We start from the raw sequence: 25,360 nt of genomic DNA on the forward strand, positions 1-25,360 counted from the left end.
CATCAAAGGAGAGCTTGAATATTCATGTGATCATAAATCTGCACAGAGGAGCTCAGAAAAAGACAGATAAGAGTGACACTCGCCTCCAAAATTAGCATGCTAACTGATTCTCAATTAACCCATTCTGCAGCCAGCAATAGTCTTTGCAGCACAGAGGCTACTGAAGGCAAACTGCACATTTTTTAATGACACTCAATTGCAAAATTATTTGTAGCCTAACGTACTAGACTAGATCTGGGTGTCCACCTCCAGTAGGCATACACTTCCGAACATGATGCACGTCAGAGCTCACGTTCGCTCTGTTGGCATCATTATAGTCTAAGGCCCCCTGTCGGCACATACGCCTGAATCTCGTTTTGCAGGGGGGTTCGGACTTAAGCCTCGACGGGACTGCTGAACAGCTGCCTGAGCGCAATGTGAAAGCACCCTAAAATACATGCAAAATTCTGATAGCTGGGTGTCCTAATCTGTTCTTTCATACTAAGTGTCTTTTGTGTTTAAAATCTCTTTAATAATGAGATAATTTGAGGTCTTTGATTTCTGAGATCACATTCAGATTTGCTGTCTGAACAGCACCATTCCTGACCCAGGGGAACTTGGCGCCGGTTTCAAGTGTCAGACCCTTCAAATTAGATGGCTTAATGCTATCATATGCCATCACTATCGCATCCGTGAGTTTATGACCAAATTAGTTGCGTAACTCAACAAAGAAAAAAGAAAAGATGGCGACATGTCCATTTTTTTTTTTTTTAATTATTATCTTTTTGTGGACACTAGGGTTACACGACGACAGTATCACAACATTGGATGTAATGATTTTCTACGGTGTTGCGCTGTGACACAGTCGCAAATGTTTCCAATTTCTGTCCTTGATCGCACTTGCCATTAACTTCAATGCAGGTCACACTCGACATGCGACTTATCGGCAACTTGGCTGTTCTATTTACAGCAAAATCAGAGGTCTAAAGTAGTCGCTCTACTGCACGATGTCGACATGTTTTTGTCGCACATCTTTTCTGACAGTATCTGTCACCACGTCCCCTAGTCTGTCTGCAAAAAAAGCAAAATGATCTGTGGACCGCCACATGGACTGTAAGTGGTGTTGTATTGGTCAAAAACACGAAACATGAATGTCTGAATATGGCCTTAGCATGGTGGGAAAATCATTTCAACTCTGAGCTATGAAGAACGATTTTTTTCTTTTCTATAATTTTGGAGTATTAATTGTTCATTATGGCAACATAATCTTTTATAATAATCTTCTTAGGCGCCAAACAAAATAGTGAAACACACCGTCCTGACGCTCATGTCCTCCCTCCTGAAAAGAGCAGAGCAGAACATCAATCACTGCCTTAAAGAAGACATCTGGCAGAAGTCTGACATCTACACTCCAGCGACCATGGCTGATTTTGCCCAGAAATATAGGGAAGCTCTGGGCAAGGTGAGGATCGGCACCGCTATGTATACATAATACTTGAATAGAAAAAAAAATGTTTCCTACCTTTTTAAATGAAATTTTTCTACCATAATAAGTGGTAACATATCATTGTTGGGACTTCATGACGCGTAGAATGTGTGCCTCCACAACAATGCCACCGGCCGCGCAGGGCACTACATCGCTGCCCCATTCACTTGTAGAGTCATGTACTGATGTGCTCTTCTCTTCTCTTTTAGCTTTTACCAGATGTGAACACCGTCGTAGCCACCTGGCAATCCCTCCTAAAGCAAGAAGAGACGGACACTGCTGAAAAGGGGGAAGATGTTAAAGCTCTCGAAGTAAAACACGTGACTGCCGTAACTGACGAATTTCCAGAATTGTCAGCGGAGAAGAATAGTAAGTCATTCTTGAAAAAGAAATCCCAAAAACACATGTAAAAAGCTTGGTGATAACCAGTCTGGCTGTTATTACCGTTGCCAATAGGGTTGTCAACTAGCCTTCCAAATTATCTAGCAATTTCTGCAGTGCCACATCCTTCTCCTGCTCCTGTATGACTAATTAAAGGGATTTTCTGGTCGCACACATCGGTGACCTGTTGTTGAAGGTTTGGTGGTTGACTACCGTAGTCTCTGCTGATTTCCAGGGTGAAATGGAAAGGACACTTAAGAAAACACCCTGCCACTTTGCCTGCTGTCCGCTCCTCTCGTTGTCCTGGTGGCTGCATGGACTTCCACTAATTATAAAGGGTGACTGGAGATAATGGTAGTCCTATTGATTGTTATGCAATGTGAATATAAGACTATGAAATTGCTGAATAAAACTGCTAATAACTTGATAGATAAGGACGATGCAACACTTGCTACAACTCCTCACCATTTTCAAGATCTCCAAATGCTGTCGTTGAATGGGAAAGGTCGGGCGCCTCCGTGTTCTCTATGAGAGAGCCGCCGCTTGGCATCTCTGTCTGCAACTTATCACAGGGAGAACAAAAGGATCAACAGTCCAAAATCGGACATGTTGGATCGTTATCTCACTCCACAATCATTTGCTTGTAGCCGCCATAGATATTAGATTGTCGCCAATTTTTAAGTAAATATATTTCTAAAGGTGCTATTGACATGACATTCTCACCAGATGTCGATAACAACCCATCCAATCCACACAGGCAAAGAAATCAAACCATTGATGTTTATAAATTAAGTTATGTGTAATAATAAGAAATGACACAGGGAAAAAGTATTGAACACGCTTACTGAAATTTAATTAATACTTTGTACAAAAGCCTTTGCTGGTGATCACCGGGAGCAGGAAGCCATGTGTCTACAAGTATGCGATTTGCATGTTTCTGGCCACATTCCATCTAGACATGCTCAATACTCTTGCATTGAGCTAGAAGGTATGTCTAGTCTGCACATGACTGCATGTATGCAAATCACATACTTGCGGTCACCCGCCTGTATGTTTCTGACACCGGCACCGGAGAATCCTCACAGCACACAGTGCATGAGTCGTGAGGATTCACAAGTCTGCAGTCATAGACTTGTACCCTAAGGCCGGACAACCCCTTTAAGCTTAATATAAGTCTGTAATATCCTATTATATGTCTGTTTTTTTGCTACTAGTAGTTTATTTCTTATAAATGGAAGACCCTAAAACTTATCGACATCCTGTCCTTTCTCAGCGGACTTTCAGAGCACGCTGGTGAAGGCCTCTCTCCTGCAGGTCCTGTGCTTGTACCAGAGGGTGGTGCCCCATTTGGTGTCGCAGAGTAATTTTGATTTCAGTAAACTACTTCGAGGTAAGTAACATGCACATCACCCAGCAGTCACTACTGAGATGGTAACCTTTCATTTCCGTGCGCTCCCGGCCATATCACAGGTTCTCGGTGACCTACTTTCAAGTTTTCTATTTTTAATGATCAGAAAAAAATCTGTTCTCTTTTGAACCTAATTTTGGATTAAAGTTTGGTTTATTTGGAGGAGTTAATTGAATTTCACGCTTCCTGGTTGGAATCCATTTTTGCTGGGGGAACAGCGCGGTCCTTCCTGTTTCTAGGTTACCTGCCAGTCTGTTGATTGAGATCAGTAATCGCTGCCCTCGCACTCTATTATTATCCTGTTTGTGACTAATTTAACATCTCAGATCTGAGTTACAAATTTAGACATTATGTAAAAGAGCCAGAGAAGCAGGAGAATGGCGGAAAAAAACCAATACTTTTTTAGGCCAAGTTTACGCAACTTTTAATGAATGGTAGATATCTGAATGGATCAAAGTCTACTTAAAGGGCATGTAGGTATACAGCTTTAATACGTTCAAATGAGGCTATAATTGAGCAGTATTCGTAGCCTCAGCCTGCAGTCATATGTCACTAATCCAGCTGGCTATAAAATAGCAAAAACTGCAACACCAGACTACCCTCACGTTATGTTTGTAGTCTGTTACTATGGTGACACACAGGTCTTCATCACAGCTGTGTACAGAAAATAAAGTTGCTTTATTTTTAGTTTTTATTGCCCTGGAAGAACCTATAAAAGTTGCAAAGCTTTATGTACCCTGTACATTTTTTTTTGAAAGGTATGTTTTATTGGTAAGCAACTACTATATAGTATAGTAATCTTTTCCTAGGGTAAATGGCTGTTCTGTTTCTGCCATAGAATTTAATAGTGAGTGACCATGCATGGCAGGGCCATAAGTCTTCCACGGTAAAAAAAAAAAATAGACCATATATTAGATCTATGTATCCATGTCGTCATATGGACCAGTGTTCTCCAACATGTGGGTCTCTCCAAGTTATTGCAGAACTACAACTCCCAGCATGCCCTGACAGCTTATTGGTCATTGGCTGCAGAGATCGATGTATTCCTTTTTATCTTCTACCTTAGGAATTGTGGATGAGAGAGGGGTCCGTGCCGAGGTGCCTCCTGTGCTCCAGCATCAGATCCTTCAGGTGGCGCTAGAGCTTCCAGCCAGCAAGTTTTCTTGGTTCAAAATGCAGGTTTGTCGAAGATCGTTTGCAGCTTTGTATCAGTAAAATGGAGCTTTAACTGTTATGAACCCATGTTTAGAAATTAATCAGTGCAGAATGAAAAAAATAAAAATGACAAATAATAATGAAATTATGAAAAATGTGTGTAATAAAAAAAAAATGATATATAAATTATTAGTATTATTATTAGCAATGTATATATTTATTTTTAATTGTGCAGTGATTCATATCTTACATGTTAAAATAAAAAAAAATGTCAGAAGCATAAGCGACCAGGATCGCCCATGCTATAGAACAGGTGGATAAAGTTTTTTTGACTGCACTATCCATTTAATAAATGTTATATCTATGACTATATAAATTATTAACCCTTTTTAATAATTCTATTTTTCATTTGCAGGAGGCAGCAGATGTTGGGGGGGAAAAGTCTGTATTTTATCTGCTCCTGAAAATGTTTGTGACGTGTAACAAAGCACAGCTCAAGTCCTCGACCAGAATGTTAGTTATTAAGGTGGGTTAGGACTAAACTTCATAGCTCACAGGCTTGTTTTTGATCCTTGAGAACATAGGAGCATAGGATTGCACCATCTTGGCAGGATTGGTTACCAGCCATCTATTAATGGGTTTGTTGGAAGCTGAAAAAGCTGAGGAGGTGTCATGGGGCTGTTCTCTTATGTCAGAAACTTGTTCATGATGGTTGAGAGTCCCTGTTGTCACTGTCAATATTGGCTCCATGTCTAAGCAAAATGCCCCCAGCGTCTATGATGAGACGACTTCTTTATTTGTTTATTTGTACTTTTACCTAGTTGGAATCATTTGTTTCCATTGTGTAAAATTCATAAATATAGGAGCGCTTGATGATTTTTGCAAGGGGACACTTTCAAAGTTTGCCCAATTTTTCGCACTGACTGACCTTCATTTCTTAAAGTAATGATGGCCACTCGTTTTTCTTTACTTAGCTGCTTTTTTCTTGCCATAATACAAATTCTAACAGTCTATTCAGTGGGACTATCAGCTGTGTATCCACCAGACTTTTGCACAACACAACTGATGGTCCCAACCCCATTTATAAGGCAAGAAATCCCGCTTATTAAACCTGACAGGGTACACCTGTGAAGTGAAAACCATTTCCGGTGACCACCTCTTGAAGCTCATCAAGAGAATGCCAAGAGTGTGCAAAGCAGTCATCAAAGCAAAAGGTGGCTACTTTGAAGGACCTAGAATATAAGACATATTTTCAGTTGTTTCACACTTTTTTGTTAAGTATATAATTCCACATGTGTTAATTCATAGTTTTGATGCCTTCAGTGTGAATGTACAATTTTCATAGTCATGAAAATACAGAAAAATCTTTAAGTGAGAAGGTGTGTCCAAACTTTTGGTCTGTACTGTATATACATACATATGCTAATTTTGTTATAAATTGGATAAAATTGATAATTCCTATTAACCAGTTATATCCATCCGACTCCTAGATCCTGCGTGATAGCGGTGTGTTTGAGCATACCTGGACAGAGCTGGAAATGTGGCTGAGGAGACTCGATAAAGTACAGGAGAGCTCGCAGGAGGTGGTCATCCACTTTTTAGAACAGGTAAGAAAAAGCCACCATTAACGCAGATGTTGATTGGCTCTGATCAATGCTGATCCGGAGTTCCAGCCTCTATTATTGTAGATTTTCTTCAGTGTAGAATCTCTAGTTTTGGAAGCTGCTGAGATTATTGTCACTTGTCAAGTATTAATTTATTGTAGGAGAAACTTGCTGTGCTGCAGGTAGTATTCCATTAATGGCTATGTACACCTTTTGTATAGAATTTTCCCAAAGTTTTAGGGATTGTCTGGGACTTTTACATTGATGACTCATCCTGCTGCTATCTCTGACTCTGACAGAAGGGACGGAGAGAGCAGATCCTGCTGCTACCCCTAACGGTGACAGAAGGGAGGGAGAGAGCAGATCCAGCTGCTACCTCTAATGCTGACAGAAGGGAGGGAGAGAGCAGATCCTGCTGCTACCTCTAATGCTGACAGAAGGGAAGGAGAGAGCAGAGAAAATCAGCAGAACAGGAATCAGTTGATTTTTTTTTTTTGTCCAGGACTTTCACACTGATGGCCTTCCCCTAGATCTATCAATATCTGATCAGTGGGGGTGCGACACCTGGCACCGCACCAATTGGCTGTTCAATGGTGCCAGCGGCCCGGAACTGTTGAGTTGTGAAGCTGCACAGCTCTGTCAATGGTATAGTGGCTGCGGGTAGGTACTTCACATCCGCCCATATTGATTTGAATAGGGGGCAGTTGTGCAGTACCGGCTGCAGCCAGTATACTGTTGACGCAGTTGTGCAGAGCTATTCCGGCCACCGCCGACATCATGGAACAGTCGATTGGCGGGGTGCCGGGTGTTGCACGCCCACCGATCATATATTGATGGACCTTTCCTAAGGAGAGGCCATCAACATAAAAGTCCTTGACATCCCCTTTAAAAAACTGCTCCTGAATCTAATGCTTTTCTCTGCTTTTCCCCTCCCTTCTGTCACTGTTAGAGGTAGCAGCAGGGAGGGAGTTGTACATGGATCCACCCCACCCCCCCATCCACAGCATGGAGCAGGGAGAATGAATCTCAGAGGGAACAGAGAAAACAAGATAGAGGAAAAAAGTGCAGGATAGAAGCTGAGTTAATGAAGACTGCAGCACCCTGGATACATACAAACCTCACAGCCAGCCTATATTACTGGGAGAGAGACTCCCAGAAGAAAAAAATAATCTGAAACTTGGATCAGGCTGCAAACTGCATATCAAATGTCTGAAAATGAATGAAGGAATAAAAATTGCAACCTGAAACTTGGTACAGTCTTATTAACTAGAGGTAACCACTAACATATGTTTAAATCAAATTGCCTTTAATTGTCTATTGCCTTTAAGTGAACTCAACATGAACTCTGTTCATATCGGTGTCTGTCAGTTCCAGTGTTCTACCCCGTCATAGGAGCAAAGCAACTAAAATTACAGCAGTTACAGATTCATTATATAGCGAACACCAACAATGCCGGCAAACCTTTTTGACTATAATGGGGGTCCGCCAAGTTTTCATCTTGCTCTCGGTCACTTTAATGGTGCAGTACATATGGCAGAATCGTCAAAAGGTCCAATGCCGATGTAAATACTACCTAAGCTGGAAGGGATGCATCTGTTGACTGTTTTCAAAGGCTAGCAGAATTGCGAGTGCAGCTCTGAAGTATAAAACTTGACACAGGGTTTTTTCTTTCACACTTTTAATTATAATATTGTTATCTATTCCTCCTGTTGTTTCTCTCTTTGCATAGGCTTTGGTTAAGGTGATCTCTAACCCGTACCCATTCACTGATAAAGTGTCTGAATATGTGCAAGAAGCCAGCATGCTGCAGATGAACATGGGGACGCAGGATCCAGACAGCGTCAGCATTCCTATATCACACATTGATGGTTTGTACTTTGCTATTGTTATGTCATTGTAGTCCGGTCATACACTCTGAGATTGCGGGTAACCGGGGTACATAGATTGTAGTCTAATGAGGACGAGATGGCAATAAAAATAGGGGCATCAGCTGTGGCAGAAAGATCCATAAAAAAAATAACCCAATACATACAGTAGATATACATAAATCTAAGCAGCTATGTCCTCTTCTAGCGGGAGACATTATATGACCACTGCAGCCAATCAGCGGCCAGTGATAGGCTGCAGCTCTGTCTTATCTGGAAGAAAAAGCTGGGAAACTGTTCTGTCCAAGCTGGAAGAAACGTCAAGGCTGCAGCCAATCAGTGGATGCTGATTGGCTGCAGTCGTCAAGTGACTTCTCTCCTCCCGGAAGAGGAACTGATGAGATTGGCGGAGAAATTATGGGGTTCAGTAGATGGGTATCTGTGTTTTTTTTTTTTTTTGTATTAATACTTATATGGACCTTTTTTTAATAGTCTAGTATTTAGTCGACACTCTTTTTTAAAAAAATAAATTGACTTATTGTTTTAATTTTGGGTTTTATGTAAAATATATGTATTTTTAAAAATTTTGCTATTTTCAAACTGATCACTAGGCCTTATACTAGACTCACACTTCCTGTTCTATTCAGGAGTCTCATTAACATTAGACAGTATTACAATGATTGATAACACAGGATCCACCATGTACAATAGGGGATGTCACAGCTCACCTCCTCCCCCTCCTGTACAATGATAACACTTCTATATACAGTAGATAACACAGGATCCACCATTCACAATAGGTGACATCACAGCTCACCTCCTCCTCCTCCTGTACAATGACTGATAACACCTCTATATACAGTAGATAACACAGGATCCACCATTCACAATAGGTGACATCACAGCTCACCTCCTCCTCCTCCTGTACAATGACTGATAACACCTCTATATACAGTAGATAACACAGGATCCACCATTCACAATAGGTGACATCACAGCTCACCTCCTCCTCCTGTACAATGATTGATAACACCTCTATATACAGTAGATAACACAGGATCCACCATTCACAATAGGCGATGTCACAGCTCGCCTCCTCCTCCTCCAGTACAATGACTGATAACACCTCTATATACAGTAGATAACACAGGATCCACCATTCACAATAGGTGATATCACAGCTCACCTCCTCCTCCTCCTGTACAATGACATTTGCCCAGAACAGAGCATGCTCAGATAATGCTTCTATACAAACAAGTATGGTGAGAAGTGTTAAAAATGCCTTTGTTTCCCCCAGATGTTATGGACATGGTGGACGTCATTGTTGAGGGCAGTGAGGGTCTGGATGAAGAAGTTGGCTTTGCCCTGGATGAGGAGACGATCCTCCAGACGTTTCCCTTCAGTGCTCTGGTCCCTGTGGCTCTTGAAGCCAGAAACAAGCTGCTCCTGTCTGCCGGGGCTGGAGGTGGTGAGTGCTGGGGCTTCATTTGCTGCTCATTCTTTTTTTTTTTTTGTTGACTGATCTCTGCTTTGTTATGTAGCGGTCCCCGTGGTACAGTACCTGTCCTCCATAGTGACGGACCTCCTACATGGGCAGCGCGACGCTCTCGCTCTCTGCCTGGCCCTCCAGTCCTATGATGAGGAGCTGCAGTCCTCGGATACAAGCTCCTCGCTTTACAGTCGTCTTCAGAACTTTCAGAACTATTACAGCTTGTGGCTTCCTCCGTCCGCTAAAAAACCTCTAGTAAGTGACTTGTAGATCCATGTACGTTGCCCTTACATGCGTCACTAAGATGAGATAAGATAATATATACTTTATTTATCCCGGAGGAAATTGCGGTATAGTCCACTATGTGGACTATAAGCAACAATGGTTGTGCGCCAGCGGTATGTGGTGGTCTTCAAGGGGTCTTCATTGTAATGTGAAAAATTGAATTCAGTAGACTTTAAATTGAAACTAACAACATTTTATAATTTTTCTTTTTCTCATTTTACCTTATACCCAAACTGCATAATTATTGCAGCTGCGCTTTACTGCTGCTGTAAAATCATCCACTGACTAAATGGAGATTGGACAATGTATCCCGTGCCCTCCACTCCCAGAATATTACTGTGCTTTTCAATATAAAAATAATCTCCTATCCATAGGTTATGGGATAGCTTACTGAGTGCTGATTAGTGGGGCCCTCACCGGTCCTGAGAATGGAGCGCTGTCTACATATTGTAGAGGTGGAGCGCGCTCATCACCGCTCTATTCATTGTGATTCTGCCGGAGTACAATGGCCACTGCACCAAACTGATGAGGCCCCGCTCTCTGGATTATTGGTAGCCTCATTGGTCAGGCCCTTACCGATAAACTCTTAAAAGGGTTGTCGGGCCTTGGGTTTCAAGTCTGCAGTCACTCTATGTGCACTATGAACGCAGTGTGCATACTGTCAGGATTTTCTGTCCCTGGGACCGCAAGTATGTGATTTGAATACATTCGGTCACCTGCCGACTAGAAGTTCACAGCCTCACTCAATACAAGACTGGACTCGACTAGTTGGAATGTGGCAGAAGTATTCGGATCACATATTTGCAGTCACATGACCTCCTGCTCCCAGCATCGGCACTGGAGAATCTTGACCGTGCACACTGTGAGGATTCACAAGTCCGCTGTTACATAGAGTGACTGCACAAGTGAGCACCAAGCCTGGACATCCCCTTTAATGCATGCTGTGGGCTCGCATTTTTGTTTTTTGCCCCACAGGAAAAATAAAGTGGTAATTCCACATTGAAATTTATTTTTGCTGCTCAGCTTATTGATTGTGAGAAAAAACCCTAAATGGACTGTGAACATCATGTTACGTGACCTCCACACTTAAAGGGGTTTTCTACATTGGAATATTGATGGCCTTTCTTCAGGATAAACCATCAATATTAGCATGTGCAAGGGCCGCCGCAACTTCAAAGCTGACATTGTGCCCTCTATCGGAGGTGCAGAGCATTGCAGCGTTCTTCCATTAATGTGACTGGGACAACGCTGCAATACCCTGCACTGTCTGTACGGCACAGTGTAATTATAGATGAGGCTGCAGCGCTCGTACAAGCACAGCTGTCTCTTTGCCTAGAGTGGAACCACCACTGTTCCCATATGGCTTGCCTATTTTTAAAGATGGGCCATCAATATTCTAAACCAGGTAAACCCCCTTTAAGAGTGAGATTTGCCTACTTACGGCCACATTCCAACTAGACTTGTCTATTTGCTTGTATTAAGAGAGGTGACACATGTCTAGTCTGAATGTGTTCAAATCACATGCTTGCAGTCACTCGCCTACACAGAGTGACTGCAGGTTTGAACCTCAACCTGAACAAACCCCTGTAATAATAAAGGGTCCTACAGAATGACAACAAGCAGAGATCTCGAAAACTGTGAGAAATTGATCCAGAAAGTATTTTCTTCCAACAAGATCTTGAGATGAATGACTGTTGCTCGTTTCTCTAGTTCACAGATCGGGGTAACGACAACCTGGAAGCCTCGGAGCAGGAGGAGGAGGACTCCTCGTATGATTTTCTGTTGAAGAAGGTGTTTGTGAGTGGTGGTGCAGGAGAAGACTCCCGGGAGAGCCTGAAGGACTCCATGTCACAGATTCCACAAGATGAGTTTCCACTAGCGGTAAAACACACCCTGCTGTGTCTGAAGACGACGGTGGACAACTTCAGCAAGGTACGGCATTACTGCCTGCGGCGTCACTAATTATATGTAATGAAGGTAAAAGACACTGGTGAATTGTGCCCGTCATCTGGAAAGATCACAGATCACCAAATTTTCCCTCTGTAGAGTCTATCTCTCATTTTCAGTCATCTCTGATCTAGTGGGGGAGACAAGCTGCTATGATGTCTCCCATAAACAGACTTGAGGGGTTCCTGCTCTCTGGTGTTGTTGTAGCACATAATGAGCAGTGTAGCTGTGACTTCAGCTCTGGGAGGAGATAAAACTGGGAAAAAACAACAGCAGCTGCTCTGTGTCTTTCTGTCGCTCTCCTCAGCTGCTTCCTCGTCCTCATCCTTCCCTTCACCATAGAATTCAATAGGCAGCTTTAATTAGATTTCTCCGTGATCTTGTTTGATCAAGACAGATTTTAGGGATGATACGAATATTTCTCATACATGGGAAGAGAGAAGCTAGAGGTGTTATCAGTCATTGTACAGGAGGAGGAGGAGGTGAGCTGTGACATCACCTATTGTGAATGGTGGATCCTGTGTTATCTACTGTATATAGAGGTGTTATCAGTCATTATAAAGGAGGAGGTGAGCTGTGACATCACCTATTGTGAATGGTGGATCCTGTGTTATCTACTGTACATAGAGGTGTTATCAGTCATTGTACAGGAGGAGGAGGTGAGCTGTGACATCACCTATTGTGAATGGTGGATCCTGTGTTATCTACTGTATATAGAGGTGTTATCAGTCATTATAAAGGAGGAGGTGAGCTGTGATATCACCTATTGTGAATGGTGGATCCTGTGTTATCTACTGTGGTATGGAAGTGATACCTTTCATTGTAAGGCTGCGTTCACACATTGCGTATTTTCATGCACTTTTTTGCGCGCGCTTTTTGAAAATACGCAATGTGCTTTGTGTCTGCCAGCAAAGTGAATGGGAAATTCACTTTGCCGTTCAGACACTGTGTAATTTTACGCAGCGGGAAAGCGCAGCTGCTTAAAGAATTGACATGTCAGTTCTTTACGCAGCTGCGTCCTGCGCTTTCTCTCTATTGTGCCCATTATAAGCGATGGAATTACGCAGCGGTGTTCACACACTGCGTAATTCCATCGCTTTTTTTACGGAGGCGCAGGATGGATACTCACCTACCCGATGTCAGGGGAGAGGCGTCCGGTCCGGTCCGCTCCAATCCCGCGCTTCCTGCATCTTCCAGTGAGCTGATCAGCTTGTTAGCGAACCGGCTTGTAACCGGCCGGTCAGCTGATTACAAGCCGGTCACGTGACAATCAGCTGATCGCTTCACGGCAGATGCTGCAAGCGCGGGACGGAGCAGACGCGTCTCTCATCCATCGGGTAGGTGAGTATCCATAGTCTGTACATACACTGCTAGGGACACACACACGACACACAGACAGTACACATGTCACCCTTCATTTCACACTGCGTTTTTTGCTGCGCTTTTTTACGCAGTGTGTGAATGGAGGTGCTTTTTTTACCTGCGTAAAAAAACACAGGTAAAAAAAAGCAGGAAAATACGCAGCGTAAAAAAACGCAGGGAAATACGCAATGTGTGAACGCAGCCTAATCCTGTATGTGTTTATCATGACTGCTGAAAAAGTGTTCTGTAAGAACCAGAAGTGACTCTAGTTTTAGGCCTAGTGCTATGTGTGACAATTGCTTGATTTAGATTTTTTTTTTTTTAAACCTATTTAATAGCTTTGAGCGAGTATGTTCTATTAACCCTTTCGCCGAGTATGCTCGGGCCGAGCTCCGAGTATGTGCATGATTTGCGACTGTTTGACAGTTTTAATAGATGTGAGGAATGTCTATTTCTTACACATTCCTCACATGTAATAAAGCTGTCAAACAGTTGCAAATCATGCACACGGGAGTGATTTAACCTCATCACCCAGCAGCTGTAAATACTCGGAGCTCGGCCCGAGCGTACTCGGACAGAACATACTCGCTCAACACTAATATTTAACACAATATATTGATTTACCCCGCACTTTTGAATCTTGAACTCCTGACTGTGTGATACAGTGTGCTACTTACTGCAGGTCTTACTTATGGCAGAATACAGCAGGGCGCCCCATCTGTGCTGACCATGTCCTAGGTACTGCAATCCCTACTTACTATTTCCCTCTATTACATGTGAGTAGCAGTAAAGTGATTGGGATACAGAAGACGCGTATACAGGGGGACGCTTCAGGGTACAATATCTGTATCTCTGACCCTATAGCAGCCATTACTGAGCTTCCCCTCAGTGTTCACTGCATCACTATGAGAATTAATTCTGCCCGGTAGATTTACCATCCTGCAATCTTGTAAGTGATTCAGACATCTATTTATTTTTTCTGTGTTTGCATTTTGCATTAAGCTCCATGTAACTTGTAATATCCCCCTCCCCAGCATAAAAAAGCTGCTGCCACTAGTCTGGTCAGTGTCTTCATGGAGCTCCTGAGCGCCCTCCTGTGCAAATACCAGACACAACATCAAAGTCAAGAAGAAGAGCAGAAGACACAATCTGATCTATTTATTGAAAGCGACGTGGATATTCTGGAAACTCCAGGAAATACGGTAATGATGGTAGCTTTTAATTAATGTTGGTAGCTCTTGGTGACATGGAGGTAGCACTTAATTATCTCCATCAGTCCTGTAGAAGTGAATGGAGTGGTGGTCGCACATACTCTGTACTGCTCCATTGACACAAGGGACTCTGACTCCTTATTTCCTGCGACACCCAGTCCGGTCACCCAGCAATTTTACCTATATTTCCACCAGCTTCATGATAAGAAATAAATTTTGTTTGAAAAAACACTTTAATTGCACAATATGAATCCTAAACATACCTACCTAAAAGGGTTATTCTCCCATCTTCATGGATACCTACTGTCGGATAGTGCTTGTAAAAATGAGCCCTTTTGCGATTTACTGCTTCTTAAAATTTGCGACCAGTCTCGAGATATTAACACTTTTCTTTACTGCTCGTTGCCTAGGAGACCGACCACCTCTGCAAGCTACCTTGTAATTGTTGCGCTGAGACTGTCTGGGATTAGGAGGCAACGGCGCACTCCAGCGATCCTGGTCAGCTTCAAAACAGTGCTTACAAGCTCAAAAAAAAACAAAAACAAACTTGTAAGCACTAAGCATGATCTGATGTCTAGGAGAGGTGGTCGGTCTCCAAGGCAACGAGCTGTAAACAGAAAAGTGTCGCTATCTCAAGAACGGCTGAAGATTTTAATAAGCAGAAAATTGCTAAATTGCTTCTATTTACAATTGGGGAGGGGATGGTAGTGGGGGTTTAGATGACCCCTTTAAACTTTAGTGGTATAAGACCAGAAAACTTTAATTCCAGTGTTTATTTTTCTCTAATCGTCATCTGTAATTTTAATTGTAGTAGATCTGTTCTTATGTATGTTGTGTTTTTTTTTTGTTTTTTTTTAGGTCTTGGATATCATGCTTTCTGTAATTTTCAAACATCCTCTTTTGGAAAGCTGGTTCTTGGCCTCGGACCGCCAGTCTGCCCCCATGCACAACCTGAACCCTGTCTCCTCTAAGCTGTTATCCTCTCACCTTAACCAGGGTTTAATTCACTTACTGAAATCCAGCGCCCCTCTGCTACAGCAGACCAACAATCTGCATCTCGTGGCCAAATATTTTGATGCCATTTCTGTTAGTGTCCTAAAAGCTCTTGAAACCCCCAAAAAGCCTTCATCTAAGATGTCTCCTGCCCTAGAAGCTTTGCAGTATTTGCATCCTTATATGGACACCCTTCAGGTGAATGAAATGACTCTGGTCCTCTTGAAACTTCCCAAAGAATTTCTTCTTGGGGTCGATGACGTCTCCTCTGATCAGACGTTGACCATCTATGGCACAATTCTGGTGCAACTTCTCAATGATAGCCACCGAAGGAAGCAATGTCAGGAGGATCTGACCTTCTCGGTGGAGCATACAAGAGGAGTCAGCCACCTGTTGTCAACGTCTGCTGGGTCTGACCTAGAGATGGTCCTCATTGATGCTCTGCAGAGAGAACCCACCTTGGCACATGTGGTCGAGGTTGGAACTCTTACGCACTGTCTTGCTAAGATGAACACATCTTCTCTGGCCATCGCTGGTCTCTTGGTAGAGCACAGCAGAACGCACAGGCTGCAGTTTGAGCTCTGGTGCCTCCATCCTGGAAGAGAGAAGGTCTTGAGAAAAGAGATGGTGACTTGTTTGACGTTCATCAATGCCTACTTGAAGACCATGGGTCGTTTCCAGTTTACACAGCTCACTAAAGGTAAATCTTAAGTCAAGAACTTTTGGCAGTTCAAGGAAGCCATATTTTCTTGTGCTACTTTCTCTTTATCCCCTTACTGCACCTAGACATATTAGTACATCAAAAACTTTAGGTAGTTGTCACAAGTGTCAAGATAATCGTGCAGGTGCTGCCATTGTGCCACACGTTCACCTGCGGGTTAAAGGCGATAAACTCAGTCCCACTCCCGTTGGGATCGAGAAGACTCTTCAGTTAGCAACTCTGACCACCGCAGCCAAATGGTGACCACTGACTGACTGCAGCTGTCATGTTCCATCCTATCTCTCTCTTCCACCTTGGGTGGAACAAGACTGCTGCAGCCAATCAGTGGCTGATGATTAAATTCCGTAGTCACCTAATGCCCCCCAACTGAAAGAAGAAGCCAGAAAACTGATGGGTGGCACTGGCAGCTGTATCGAACAGCGGCGGGGGTCTGTTGGGTGAATATGCTCTTTTTTTTTGTTTGTTTGTTTTTCTGTCAAGAACAACTTTGGGTCATTTTTAAAATAATAAACAGTGGACAACCCTAAAAAAATTGAAAAGAAAACAAAAGTATTGTGAAAAGAAAAGTACACAGGATTAGTTATGAGGACTGTATACTTTAGAGACTTGGCCAAACTGTGCACTTTCCGATATTGCTCATAGAGGCATTTATTATTAAGGACCTATTGGGATTTGAAACGCGTAGGCCATGTGTTTCGAAGTACTCTCCTTGGCCCAGGTAAGCATGCCACGGATCAGATTAAATCATTGATGTACCTAAAAATGCTCATTGTCAGCGGCATATATCTCCTTGTGCTTCCGATAATATGGAAGTTGTACGAGGACTGAATCTTATTAACAACTGCTCGGTCAACCTATAGTTTGACTTGTATAAAGAGCCTTAAAGGACCTCCCATCGATCTGTGCTTAAGTGCAAAGATTTTACCATGTAAACTTGCCTTTAAGAGATTGTCCAGGACTTGACCACCGATGACCTATTATTACCTGTCCAGTGTGATCGCCAATCCATAAAGGGTGATGTCCTGTAGGTAGGTATAACACCTTCTGCCTATAGATGAAATATAAATGTTAAATATCTTGTGTGTCATTTTCAGTGTCGTCCGCTGTCCTCCTTGTACTGAAGAAAGCTTTCTGGGACAAACTGGTGCAGGAGGCGCTAACGACCGAAACCTCTGAGCAGACTGCAGAACACATGGCCGCGCTCTCGAAGCTGGTCACCGTGGCTCAAAAGAGTGAGCTGGAGAAACTGATTGATGAGCTTCCCGGGGTCTTGGCTCAGCCGCCTTCGTATGAGAAGTAAGTGTCTGGTGTGAAGTATGGAAATGTTCATTCCCAGCATTAAAGGTTAGTATAGGTGGGGGTGACCACTGATCCTGAAAGCAGTGGTGGCTGGGCATTGTCTCTGGGGTTGACGGAGATAGTTGAGTACAATGTCCTAAATTTCCAGCTGTCGGACCCCACCATCTATACCTTCTAATGATGAGAAGAACCCTTTAAATCTATCCAAATAAATTATTAAGACTGTTGTTGCGATCTCCATCTCCATCCTGGCATGTCCCTTGTGAGCAGCACCAGTACTGCCGTCTGTATATCTTACGGTCACTGCGGTCAACCTTGGGTTGCTGGACACTACTCTCCTGATAAGTCCCACCACTGAGACCCCACCAACAGTCACTTATGGAACATATTTTGGATATTTCCATCTTAAGACAGTAATGGCTTATTGCTATGATATTGTACCTCCACTAATCCTGAGAATAAAGCAGCACCAGCTTAGTTCAGCGCTAGGGCCGCTCTGTAAGAAAAGCATGGGAGACTCCGCACTAGATCTGCATAGCGGCTCCTTCATTCTCAGGATCGGTGCTGGTCAGGTCAGAAAGTAATGACAAATGCAGGTTATATATGGGGATAGCCCTTTAAATTGTCTTGGGTAGTAGTGCCCTTTACTACTGCTTCCACAAGTAGGCGACATGAGCGCCCATAGCCGCTGAGCTCACTGATGAGCTGTTCATATGACGTCAACGCTGCAGACAATAACAGACCATAGGAGCAGCCACGGAGACTCAGCGCTGGAGCCGGCGAGGGGACCAATCTCTCTGCGAGCTCCCGCCCCTCAGCGAGCTCCCGCCCCTCAACGAGCTCCAGCCCCTCAGCGAGCTCCCGCCTGGATGTTCTGGGTCTGAACATCCCAAGAAAAGCCGGTGTAACTCCAAGAAGTTGATAAAGGCCATTGTTTCTCTTCTATGAGCAGATGGCTGAAATTTACTCACTGCAGAATATCCCAATTGTCCCCACAGATCCCATACACCGTGTCCTGTAACAAGTCTGAGATTCAAAGAAATGCTCCAGTTTCCACTTATTAGTCAGCTTGTTGCCAGTGCCGTACTAAGGTGGCAGCTGTGGGCGCCGTCTGTTCCTACCCTGCTGGCAGCAATCTTGGCTGCTGATTGTTGCACTTCAGTACACGAGTTTTCATGAAAATAAATGTTATTTGTGTTAAATAATCATTAATGAGAGAGCGAGTGATAGAGATTAGGAAATCTGCACTATGTGGAGACAAATATCGGACACTCTTCTTAATGAATTCAAGTTTGTCCTTCAGTACCACTGCCCCCCCCCCCCCCCCTAGTGTATAACGTCCGGTCCATCAGTGTGTAACATCCGACCCCTGGCTCCCCTAGTGTATAACATCCGACCCCTTGCTCCCCCAGTGTAGAACATCCGACCCCTGGCTCCCCCAGTGTAGAACATCCGACCCCTGGCTCCCCCAGTGTAGAACATCCGACCCCTGGCTCCCCCAGTGTAGAACATCCGACCCCTGGCTCCCCCAGTGTAGAACATCCGACCCCTGGCTCCCCCAGTGTAGAACATCCGACCCCTGGCTCCCCCAGTGTAGAACATCCGACCCCTGGCTCCCCCAGTGTAGAACATCCGACCCCTGGCTCCCCCAGTGTAGAACATCCGACCCCTGGCTCCCCCAGTGTAGAACATCCGACCCCTGGCTCCCCCAGTGTAGAACATCCGACCCCTGGCTCCCCCAGTGTAGAACATCCGACCCCTGGCTCCCCCAGTGTAGAACATCCGACCCCTGGCTCCCCCAGTGTAGAACATCCGACCCCTGGCTCCCCCAGTGTAGAACATCCGACCCCTGGCTCCCCCAGTGTAGAACATCCGACCCCTGGCTCCCCCAGTGTAGAACATCCGACCCCTGGCTCCCCCAGTGTAGAACATCCGACCCCTGGCTCCCTCAGTGTAGAACATCCGACCCCTGGCTCCCCCAGTGTAGAACATCCGACCCCTGGCTCCCCCAGTGTAGAACATCCGACCCCTGGCTCCCCCAGTGTAGAACATCCGACCCCTGGCTCCCCCAGTGTAGAACATCCGACCCCTGGCTCCCCCAGTGTAGAACATCCGACCCCTGGCTCCCCCAGTGTAGAACATCCAGACCCCTGGCTCCCCCAGTGTAGAACATCCGACCCCTGGCTCCCCCAGTGTAGAACATCCGACCCCTGGCTCCCCCAGTGTAGAACATCCGACCCCTGGCTCCCCCAGTGTAGAACATCCGACCCCTGGCTCCCCCAGTGTAGAACATCCGACCCCTGGCTCCCCCAGTGTAGAACATCCGACCCCTGGCTCCCCCAGTGTAGAACATCCGACCCCTGGCTCCCCCAGTGTAGAACATCCGACCCCTGGCTCCCCCAGTGTAGAACATCCGACCCCTGGCTCCCCCAGTGTAGAACATCCGACCCCTGGCTCCCCCAGTGTAGAACATCCGACCCCTGGCTCCCCCAGTGTAGAACATCCGACCCCTGGCTCCCCCAGTGTAGAACATCCGACCCCTGGCTCCCCCAGTGTAGAACATCCGACCCCTGGCTCCCCCAGTGTAGAACATCCGACCCCTGGCTCCCCCAGTGTAGAACATCCGACCCCTGGCTCCCCCCAGTGTAGAACATCCAGACCCCTGGCTCCCCCCAGTGTAGAACATCCAGACCCCTGGCTCCCCCCAGTGTAGAACATCCAGACCCCTGGCTCCCCCCAGTGTAGAACATCCAGACCCCTGGCTCCCCCCAGTGTAGAACATCCAGACCCCTGGCTCCCCCCAGTGTAGAACATCCAGACCCCTGGCTCCCCCCAGTGTAGAACATCCAGACCCCTGGCTCCCCCCAGTGTAGAACATCCAGACCCCTGGCTCCCCCCAGTGTAGAACATCCAGACCCCTGGCTCCCCCCAGTGTAGAACATCCAGACCCCTGGCTCCCCCCAGTGTAGAACATCCAGACCCCTGGCTCCCCCCAGTGTAGAACATCCAGACCCCTGGCTCCCCCCAGTGTAGAACATCCAGACCCCTGGCTCCCCCCAGTGTAGAACATCCAGACCCCTGGCTCCCCCCAGTGTAGAACATCCAGACCCCTGGCTCCCCCCAGTGTAGAACATCCAGACCCCTGGCTCCCCCCAGTGTAGAACATCCAGACCCCTGGCTCCCCCCAGTGTAGAACATCCAGACCCCTGGCTCCCCCCAGTGTAGAACATCCAGACCCCTGGCTCCCCCCAGTGTAGAACATCCAGACCCCTGGCTCCCCCCAGTGTAGAACATCCAGACCCCTGGCTCCCCCCAGTGTAGAACATCCAGACCCCTGGCTCCCCCCAGTGTAGAACATCCAGACCCCTGGCTCCCCCCAGTGTAGAACATCCAGACCCCTGGCTCCCCCCAGTGTAGAACATCCAGACCCCTGGCTCCCCCCAGTGTAGAACATCCAGACCCCTGGCTCCCCCCAGTGTAGAACATCCAGACCCCTGGCTCCCCCCAGTGTAGAACATCCAGACCCCTGGCTCCCCCCAGTGTAGAACATCCAGACCCCTGGCTCCCCCCAGTGTAGAACATCCAGACCCCTGGCTCCCCCCAGTGTAGAACATCCAGACCCCTGGCTCCCCCCAGTGTAGAACATCCAGACCCCTGGCTCCCCCCAGTGTAGAACATCCAGACCCCTGGCTCCCCCCAGTGTAGAACATCCAGACCCCTGGCTCCCCCCAGTGTAGAACATCCAGACCCCTGGCTCCCCCCAGTGTAGAACATCCAGACCCCTGGCTCCCCCCAGTGTAGAACATCCAGACCCCTGGCTCCCCCCAGTGTAGAACATCCAGACCCCTGGCTCCCCCCAGTGTAGAACATCCAGACCCCTGGCTCCCCCCAGTGTAGAACATCCAGACCCCTGGCTCCCCCCAGTGTAGAACATCCAGACCCCTGGCTCCCCCCAGTGTAGAACATCCAGACCCCTGGCTCCCCCCAGTGTAGAACATCCAGACCCCTGGCTCCCCCCAGTGTAGAACATCCAGACCCCTGGCTCCCCCCAGTGTAGAACATCCAGACCCCTGGCTCCCCCCAGTGTAGAACATCCAGACCCCTGGCTCCCCCCAGTGTAGAACATCCAGACCCCTGGCTCCCCCCAGTGTAGAACATCCAGACCCCTGGCTCCCCCCAGTGTAGAACATCCAGACCCCTGGCTCCCCCCAGTGTAGAACATCCAGACCCCTGGCTCCCCCCAGTGTAGAACATCCAGACCCCTGGCTCCCCCCAGTGTAGAACATCCAGACCCCTGGCTCCCCCCAGTGTAGAACATCCAGACCCCTGGCTCCCCCCAGTGTAGAACATCCAGACCCCTGGCTCCCCCCAGTGTAGAACATCCAGACCCCTGGCTCCCCCCAGTGTAGAACATCCAGACCCCTGGCTCCCCCCAGTGTAGAACATCCAGACCCCTGGCTCCCCCCAGTGTAGAACATCCAGACCCCTGGCTCCCCCCAGTGTAGAACATCCAGACCCCTGGCTCCCCCCAGTGTAGAACATCCAGACCCCTGGCTCCCCCCAGTGTAGAACATCCAGACCCCTGGCTCCCCCCAGTGTAGAACATCCAGACCCCTGGCTCCCCCCAGTGTAGAACATCCAGACCCCTGGCTCCCCCCAGTGTAGAACATCCAGACCCCTGGCTCCCCCCAGTGTAGAACATCCAGACCCCTGGCTCCCCCCAGTGTAGAACATCCAGACCCCTGGCTCCCCCCAGTGTAGAACATCCAGACCCCTGGCTCCCCCCAGTGTAGAACATCCAGACCCCTGGCTCCCCCCAGTGTAGAACATCCAGACCCCTGGCTCCCCCCAGTGTAGAACATCCAGACCCCTGGCTCCCCCCAGTGTAGAACATCCAGACCCCTGGCTCCCCCCAGTGTAGAACATCCAGACCCCTGGCTCCCCCCAGTGTAGAACATCCAGACCCCTGGCTCCCCCCAGTGTAGAACATCCAGACCCCTGGCTCCCCCCAGTGTAGAACATCCAGACCCCTGGCTCCCCCCAGTGTAGAACATCCAGACCCCTGGCTCCCCCCAGTGTAGAACATCCAGACCCCTGGCTCCCCCCAGTGTAGAACATCCAGACCCCTGGCTCCCCCCAGTGTAGAACATCCAGACCCCTGGCTCCCCCCAGTGTAGAACATCCAGACCCCTGGCTCCCCCCAGTGTAGAACATCCAGACCCCTGGCTCCCCCCAGTGTAGAACATCCAGACCCCTGGCTCCCCCCAGTGTAGAACATCCAGACCCCTGGCTCCCCCCAGTGTAGAACATCCAGACCCCTGGCTCCCCCCAGTGTAGAACATCCAGACCCCTGGCTCCCCCCAGTGTAGAACATCCAGACCCCTGGCTCCCCCCAGTGTAGAACATCCAGACCCCTGGCTCCCCCCAGTGTAGAACATCCAGACCCCTGGCTCCCCCCAGTGTAGAACATCCAGACCCCTGGCTCCCCCCAGTGTAGAACATCCAGACCCCTGGCTCCCCCCAGTGTAGAACATCCAGACCCCTGGCTCCCCCCAGTGTAGAACATCCAGACCCCTGGCTCCCCCCAGTGTAGAACATCCAGACCCCTGGCTCCCCCCAGTGTAGAACATCCAGACCCCTGGCTCCCCCCAGTGTAGAACATCCAGACCCCTGGCTCCCCCCAGTGTAGAACATCCAGACCCCTGGCTCCCCCCAGTGTAGAACATCCAGACCCCTGGCTCCCCCCAGTGTAGAACATCCAGACCCCTGGCTCCCCCCAGTGTAGAACATCCAGACCCCTGGCTCCCCCCAGTGTAGAACATCCAGACCCCTGGCTCCCCCCAGTGTAGAACATCCAGACCCCTGGCTCCCCCCAGTGTAGAACATCCAGACCCCTGGCTCCCCCCAGTGTAGAACATCCAGACCCCTGGCTCCCCCCAGTGTAGAACATCCAGACCCCTGGCTCCCCCCAGTGTAGAACATCCAGACCCCTGGCTCCCCCCAGTGTAGAACATCCAGACCCCTGGCTCCCCCCAGTGTAGAACATCCAGACCCCTGGCTCCCCCCAGTGTAGAACATCCAGACCCCTGGCTCCCCCCAGGGTAGAACATCCAGACCCCTGGCTCCCCCCAGGGTAGAACATCCAGACCCCTGGCTCCCCCCAGGGTAGAACATCCAGACCCCTGGCTCCCCCCAGGGTAGAACATCCAGACCCCTGGCTCCCCCCAGGGTAGAACATCCAGACCCCTGGCTCCCCCCAGGGTAGAACATCCAGACCCCTGGCTCCCCCCAGGGTAGAACATCCAGACCCCTGGCTCCCCCCAGGGTAGAACATCCAGACCCCTGGCTCCCCCCAGGGTAGAACATCCAGACCCCTGGCTCCCCCCAGGGTAGAACATCCAGACCCCTGGCTCCCCCCAGGGTAGAACATCCAGACCCCTGGCTCCCCCCAGGGTAGAACATCCAGACCCCTGGCTCCCCCCAGGGTAGAACATCCAGACCCCTGGCTCCCCCCAGGGTAGAACATCCAGACCCCTGGCTCCCCCCAGGGTAGAACATCCAGACCCCTGGCTCCCCCCAGGGTAGAACATCCAGACCCCTGGCTCCCCCCAGGGTAGAACATCCAGACCCCTGGCTCCCCCCAGGGTAGAACATCCAGACCCCTGGCTCCCCCCAGGGTAGAACATCCAGACCCCTGGCTCCCCCCAGGGTAGAACATCCAGACCCCTGGCTCCCCCCAGGGTAGAACATCCAGACCCCTGGCTCCCCCCAGGGTAGAACATCCAGACCCCTGGCTCCCCCCAGGGTAGAACGTCCAGACCCCTGGCTCCCCCCAGGGTAGAACGTCCAGACCCCTGGCTCCCCCCAGGGTAGAACGTCCAGACCCCTGGCTCCCCCCAGGGTAGAACGTCCAGACCCCTGGCTCCCCCCAGGGTAGAACGTCCAGACCCCTGGCTCCCCCCAGGGTAGAACGTCCAGACCCCTGGCTCCCCCCAGGGTAGAACGTCCAGACCCCTGGCTCCCCCCAGGGTAGAACGTCCAGACCCCTGGCTCCCCCCAGGGTAGAACGTCCAGACCCCTGGCTCCCCCCAGGGTAGAACGTCCAGACCCCTGGCTCCCCCCAGGGTAGAACGTCCAGACCCCTGGCTCCCCCCAGGGTAGAACGTCCAGACCCCTGGCTCCCCCCAGGGTAGAACGTCCAGACCCCTGGCTCCCCCCAGGGTAGAACGTCCAGACCCCTGGCTCCCCCCAGGGTAGAACGTCCAGACCCCTGGCTCCCCCCAGGGTAGAACGTCCAGACCCCTGGCTCCCCCCAGTGTAGAACGTCCAGACCCCTGGCTCCCCCCAGTGTAGAACGTCCAGACCCCTGGCTCCCCCCAGTGTAGAACGTCCAGACCCCTGGCTCCCCCCAGTGTAGAACGTCCAGACCCCTGGCTCCCCCCAGTGTAGAACGTCCAGACCCCTGGCTCCCCCCAGTGTAGAACGTCCAGACCCCTGGCTCCCCCCAGTGTAGAACGTCCAGACCCCTGGCTCCCCCCAGTGTAGAACGTCCAGACCCCTGGCTCCCCCCAGTGTAGAACGTCCAGACCCCTGGCTCCCCCCAGTGTAGAACGTCCAGACCCCTGGCTCCCCCCAGTGTAGAACGTCCAGACCCCTGGCTCCCCCCAGTGTAGAACGTCCAGACCCCTGGCTCCCCCCAGTGTAGAACGTCCAGACCCCTGGCTCCCCCCAGTGTAGAACGTCCAGACCCCTGGCTCCCCCCAGTGTAGAACGTCCAGACCCCTGGCTCCCCCCAGTGTAGAACGTCCAGACCCCTGGCTCCCCCCAGTGTAGAACGTCCAGACCCCTGGCTCCCCCCAGTGTAGAACGTCCAGACCCCTGGCTCCCCCCAGTGTAGAACGTCCAGACCCCTGGCTCCCCCCAGTGTAGAACGTCCAGACCCCTGGCTCCCCCCAGTGTAGAACGTCCAGACCCCTGGCTCCCCCCAGTGTAGAACGTCCAGACCCCTGGCTCCCCCCAGTGTAGAACGTCCAGACCCCTGGCTCCCCCCAGTGTAGAACGTCCAGACCCCTGGCTCCCCCCAGTGTAGAACGTCCAGACCCCTGGCCCCCCCAGTGTAGAACATCCAGACCCCTCGCCATGCCATCTGCTGTTACTAAGAACGGCCGGTGGTGC

At 48.8% G+C, this 25,360-nt stretch overlaps 1 protein-coding gene across 1 annotated transcript in view; it reads left to right on the plus strand.

The window, feature by feature from the left end:
- The window catches only part of URB1 (URB1 ribosome biogenesis homolog), a 108,759-nt gene that overhangs the window by 22,605 nt on the left and 60,794 nt on the right, over positions 1-25,360 (plus strand). The window contains exons 11-23 of the mRNA XM_073668308.1: positions 1,268-1,441; positions 1,675-1,834; positions 3,120-3,236; positions 4,321-4,433; positions 4,825-4,935; positions 5,900-6,016; positions 7,743-7,881; positions 9,176-9,346; positions 9,420-9,622; positions 11,363-11,584; positions 13,996-14,163; positions 15,031-15,865; positions 16,981-17,182. Coding sequence (XP_073524409.1) covers positions 1,268-1,441; positions 1,675-1,834; positions 3,120-3,236; positions 4,321-4,433; positions 4,825-4,935; positions 5,900-6,016; positions 7,743-7,881; positions 9,176-9,346; positions 9,420-9,622; positions 11,363-11,584; positions 13,996-14,163; positions 15,031-15,865; positions 16,981-17,182 — 2,732 coding nt within the window. The remainder of the gene's footprint in view (positions 1-1,267; positions 1,442-1,674; positions 1,835-3,119; positions 3,237-4,320; positions 4,434-4,824; positions 4,936-5,899; positions 6,017-7,742; positions 7,882-9,175; positions 9,347-9,419; positions 9,623-11,362; positions 11,585-13,995; positions 14,164-15,030; positions 15,866-16,980; positions 17,183-25,360) is intronic.

Source organism: Phyllobates terribilis, unplaced genomic scaffold (assembly GCF_046119375.1).
Source record: "Phyllobates terribilis strain yellow unplaced genomic scaffold, ASM4611937v1 Scaffold_2__4_contigs__length_985480577, whole genome shotgun sequence".
NCBI classification, from domain to species: domain Eukaryota; kingdom Metazoa; phylum Chordata; class Amphibia; order Anura; family Dendrobatidae; genus Phyllobates; species Phyllobates terribilis.